The sequence below is a fragment of the Otolemur garnettii genome, unplaced genomic scaffold, assembly GCF_000181295.1.
Source record: "Otolemur garnettii isolate 467f Iridium unplaced genomic scaffold, OtoGar3 scaffold00185, whole genome shotgun sequence".
NCBI lineage: Eukaryota > Metazoa > Chordata > Mammalia > Primates > Galagidae > Otolemur > Otolemur garnettii.
The window spans coordinates 2,332,063-2,337,568 of record NW_003852580.1 but is presented as its reverse complement, the minus strand read 5'-3'; the positions used below and the strand labels follow the sequence as shown (position 1 = coordinate 2,337,568).

The 5,506-nt window shown below is 48.5% G+C and overlaps 1 protein-coding gene across 2 annotated transcripts in view; it reads right to left on the bottom strand.

Annotated features, from left to right (window-relative positions):
* ACSF3 (acyl-CoA synthetase family member 3) overlaps nt 1–5,506 on the bottom strand; it is a 27,262-nt gene that overhangs the window by 6,803 nt on the left and 14,953 nt on the right. For both annotated transcript variants that reach the window (XM_003800806.3, XM_023507521.1), the window contains exon 7: nt 918–1,044. In XM_003800806.3, the coding sequence (XP_003800854.1) occupies nt 918–1,044 (127 nt within the window). The remainder of the gene's footprint in view (nt 1–917; nt 1,045–5,506) is intronic.

Below are 5,506 nucleotides of genomic sequence, written 5' to 3'. Positions count from 1 at the left end.
CCTGTGCAGTGCCCACCCTGTGCAGTGCCCACCCCGTCTGCTGTGGCCTCCTGAGCTCTGCTCCTCATAGAGGAGTGTGGCACAGGTGTATTTCCCACTTGGGGCTACAGTGAACCCTGATAGGAAAAGAGGTCTTCTTTTTGGAAAACACTACCTTATTATAAAATAATGCATACTTAGGGCAAAAATTTTAGAACTACAGAAAGGCAAAGGAAAGAAAGAGAATAAAAGAACCCCCTCCCCCAACCCCACCCCCTAATGTCAGGAATGATGTCCTTCCAGGTAAAGACACACAGTGCACTGGAGTATTTCCAGCACCCACTGTGCTTCTTGGCAGGACATGGGCCCTAGGTCCACACTGGCCTCTCACATAGGAGGTGGACATGTGGCAGGCAGAGCAGGCTCTGGGCACGTGTCCCGGGAGAGAGCACTCCAGGGGCACCAGCCTCATTCCTCACTCTGTCAGGGTCCTGGGCAGCCTCAGTCTAGATAACAGATTGACAGCCACCCACGGGCCCGCTGCAGCCAGCAACACAGGACACACACCCACTTGAGTGGTGATGTAAAGAATGAAGAGACCACAGCAAATCGCACCACACCAAGGCGACTTCTGACCCTAGGTGGGAGGAGGGAAAGATTTACAAAGCAAGGCAGCTGGGTGGAGATGAGGGTGTATAAGGATCTCTGGCATAGAGTCGGGGTGTACCTAGGAGCAGAGGTGGCAATGAGGCCCTGGCTCCTGAGGGCCTGTGGGTCCTCCCTCTATCAGCTGGCAGGAAGGATGGGTGCTCACAGACTGAACAACAGTCCCTATCCCACCCTGTGCCTTTGGCTGAAGGTGCGGGAAGCACAGATTCAATCTGGAGTCTGAGTTGCACTCCTGTTCCACTTACAACTCCCACAGAAGTGGGGCCTACCTGTTTTGAACCAGCCGTCCGAAGTGAACGCACTCTTAGTTTCTTCTGGTTTATCCCAGTATTCTCGGAACACAGAAGGCCCCCTGACCAGCAGCTCTCCTTCCTTTTCTTCAAACCCTGGGGTCACCTGTGGAAGAGGAATGTGCTCAGAGCAGGGCACGCACATCCCTTCACGAGAGCCCCTGCACCCACGTGGCCTCAGAGGCCACTCCCCTGCCCTGAGCCCACATGCGTTCTAAGATTAGACACTGCCGAAACTGCTTGAAAAATGCACCTTAACCCAGTCACAGAGACCAGTGTTTTCCCACTGTCCTTGTACTATCCCTGCCCCTGCAGGGCACTGTTTGTCACTTCATTGCTCCCAAATAACATGGAGGGCAAGAGCTGCTGCCCTGTTCCTATACTCAGAGATGTTACAGCCTCAGAACTCAGGGCCTGAGTGGGACTTGAGCATCTGCTCCTAAATGCTGTGCCCAGGTCCCGTTCTCAGGGCCTTTCTCAACTTGCAGACACAGCAAGGAGTAGTGCCATGCCCTCACCCACACCCTCACTCAGCGACTGCAGCAGCTCAGAGCCGGCAGGCCCCCTCACGGGCCTCTGGCACATTCTGCTTTGTCACAGCGACCACACATAAGGTGAGGGAAGGTAAGGCCTGGGAGAGCCTGAGGGTAACGAGAAACCCCTGCTGGACCCCCAGGAGGTGGAAAGCCTCAGTGTTTCTCTACTGCCACAGAGGGGGTGGAGGAAACACATGTTACACAGGCTTCCAGCCACTCTAGGAGTAGACTGTGCAAAGAGGCCCCAACAGGGCAGGTCCCATCAAGACACCAGCAAAGCCTCTGCCCACAGGTGCTCCTGAACTGCTAAAGTGACCGACAGAGACCCAGGAGGCTGGGGCACCCATCAGGCCTCACTTAGCCATCACTGCCAGGTGGGATGTGCTTTATTGAAAGGAAGATTCGGGCGGCACTGTGGCTGAGTGAGTCGGGCGCTGGCTCCATATACCCAGGGTGGTGGGCTCAAACCCAGCCCCAGCCAAACTGCAACAAAAAAATAGCCGGGTGTCCTGGCGGGCACCTGTAGTCCCAGCTACTCGGGAGGCTGAGGCAAAAGAATTGCCTAAGCCCAGAGGTTGCTGTGAGCTGTGACTTCATGGCACTCTAATAAGGGCAACAAAGTGAGACTCTGTCTCTAAAAAAAAAAAAAAAAATTAAAGAAAGGCAGACTCACCTCCTCCACATTTATGGAAAATCAGGGACCTTCTGCAGAAGGCTACAAACCTGCAGGCCTTGTTCACCTAACACTGGGACAACTGCTGAGCCTCCTGGGCTGGCACAGCAGAGGCGGCAGTGAGATCAGTTATGACTCTGCCACTCACTAGTCTGGTGCACACAGGGAGGGCACGGCTACCTGCGGGGTGAGGAGACACCCCAGGATCAAGGCCCAGTGCCCAGCTCACCTCCCACTACCCTGCCTACACAGAGGAGCCTTGCATCACTCCTTGAAACCAAACTGTAGACATTTTTGAATTTTACCAATTTTCCTATTTTGCCTTTTATCTGCTGTACTGCCAAGGGCAGTCTGGCCTACGGATGGCATACTTGTGCGAACAAGGCTCTAAGAACACAGTGGCCTTGGAATCAGTCCCAGAGAAGATGGGCTGGAGTCTGCAGATTTATGCCAGCAACATTAGCAAAAGTGTCAGCATGGGTTTTTTTTTTTTTTGGCCAGGCATGGATTTGAACCCACCACCTCTGGTATATGGGGTCAGTGCTCTACTTCTTGAGCCACAGGCGCCGCCCAAGTCAGCATGTTTTATAGGAAGCAAACAAGACCAAGAGTCTTAGAACATCTTTAACATTCTTAGGATACAATACAAAATTACTCAGCATATGAAGAACCAGGAAAATACCAACTCATAGAAAAGGCCAGCACTGAGACGAGATAGTTGTTAGAATTATCTGATAAAGACATTAAAGTACATGTTATAAAAATGCTCCCAAAAGTAAGAGCAAACACTCTGGAAACAAATGGAAAAACAGAAAGTCTCAGCAAAGAAATAAAAGATATAAAACATAATCATGTGGAAATTTTAGATTTGAAAAATACAGTGACAGAAACAAGAAAACATCACTGAGTGGACCATGATGGCAGAATAAAGGCTGCAAAGAAGAGAGCGTGGAGACACGGTGGCGAAAATCACCTAGAGTGAGCACGGGGGAGACGGGGCGGCGGAAATCACCCAGAGTGAGCAGCGTGGAGATGGGGCGGGGGAGTCACCCAGTGTGAGCAGCGTGGAGACGGGGCAGGGGAGTCACCCAGTGTGAGCATCGTGGAGACAGGGCAGGGGAGTCACCCAGTGTGAGCATCGTGGAGACAGGGCAGGGGAGTCACCCAGTGTGAGCAGCGTGGAGACGGGTCAGCGGAACTCACCCAGTGTGAGCGGCGTGGAGATGGGGTGGGGGAGTCACCCAGTGTGAGCAGCGTGGAGACAGGTCAGCGGAACTCACCCAGTGTGAGCAGCAGAGGTAAGCAACCAGGAAAAACAAGGCTTCGGGGGCCTTAGTGTCAACACGCAAAGGGCTAACATTTATGTTATAGGATTAACAGAAGAAGAGGAAAAAAGAATTAAGTGCAAAAAAATTTGACAAAATTTGGCTGAAAGCCCCAAATTTGGCAAAAACATAAAGCTACTCAGGGGTGCTCAACCGTTTTTGTTTCCTGCTGCACATTGGAAGAATTGTCTTGGGCCACACATTAAATACACAAACACTAATGAAAGCTGATTAGTAAAAAAACAAACAAAGAAAGGTCCAGGCATACTTTTTCCAATGTCCAACACCACAGATAAACTGTCCTCAAACAATCTGCAGCTTGGCCTGCACCAGCCGCAGCTTGAATACCCTGCTGGTGTTGAAGAAGCTCAAAGAACCCTGAACAGGTCAAACCCAAAGAAGTACAAGCCCAGGCACAGGATCCAAGGGCTGAAACCTAAAGATAAAGAAGAAAGTCTTGACAGCAGCCAGAAAACAAAAAAAGAGTTCAGCGCTCATTGCTCAGAGAGAAGCAGCAGAGCACATGGCTGCTGACTCGACATCTGGAACAGCGCAGGCCGGGAGGTAGTGGAATAATATTTTTAAAGTGCTGCAAGAAAATAATTAACCCGGAATTCCAAATCCAGGGACACTATCCTTCAGGAAGGAAGATAAAACAAGATGAGAAAAACAAGGTGATTCGTTACAAGCAGATCTGATTTAAAATAACTACAACAGAATGTCCTTCAGTTGGAAAGAAACAACGACAGAAGGAAGCCTGGAACGTTGGGAATGAAGGAAAAGCAACAGAAATGGTGAATGTTTCTGTGAATAAAATGGACTATTCTGGGGAGGGCGCCAGTGGTTCAGTTAGTGGAGCGCCGGCCCCATGTGCTGAGGGTGGTGGGTTTAGGCCCGGCCCTGGTCAAACTGCAACAAAAAAATAGCCGGGTGTTATGGTGGGTGCCTGTGGTCCCAGCTACTTGGGAGGCTGAGGCAGAAGAATCGCCTGAGCCCAAGAGCTGGAGGTGCTGTGAGCTGTGACACCACAGCACTCTACCAAGGGCGACAAGGTAAGAGACTGTCTCTAAAAAAAAAAAAAATTGACTATTCCTTTCTTCTTGAGTTCTCCAAAATATTTTTGACTACTGAAAGCAAACCATAATTCTAATAGAATTTGCAGCAAATGCAAATATTACACATGACAACTACACCATAAAGGAGAGATGGTAGGTAACCTATGTGATGGTATGGGCTCTACCTTTTCTGGAAACATTACATGTTTCCTAAGTAAATTGTAAAGAGTAAAATATGTATACTATATTCTCTGGAACAACTACTAAAAAAAAATACACACTGACAGATACAGTCAAAATTCAACAGACAAATCAAAATGGAATACTAAAAAAACCCCAAGAAGACAGTAAAGGGTACAGTGGGATGAAAACACCAAGCAACAAGAGTAAAAAACAATGAGACAGCAACCTAAAATTCAGACGCATCAATAACTACATTGAACGCAAATGTACCAGTTAAGTGACAGCTTGTCAGACTGGAGTAAACAAAACACACATGATCCAACCACAGACTGTGAGAAACTCACCGCAATACACTCACACAGGTGGGCTGGCGGCAAAGGACGAGGACAGCACACATCATGCAGATACCAATCACAAGACATTAAAAGTGCTGTATTAATATCAGACCAATTAAACCTGAGAGCAAAGAGCATTGCCAGCAGCATTACATGTTAGTAAGAGTCAATTCACCAGTAAGACATAATTATAAATACACATGCACCAAACAACAGACTTTCAAAACATAAGAAGCAAAAACTGAAAGAAGAAATAGGAATTATAGCTGGAAAATCTGACAGTAATACAGCAAGTGGTGAGAAACCAGACAAGACATGGAAAAGCTGGACAACCCTGTCCACCATCTTCATCAATTTACAGAACTCTCCAACCAAACCAGCAGAATATACATTCTTTTCAAGTACACCAGAATATTCACCAAAAGAAACCACATTCTGGGCCACTAAGACATACATTAACA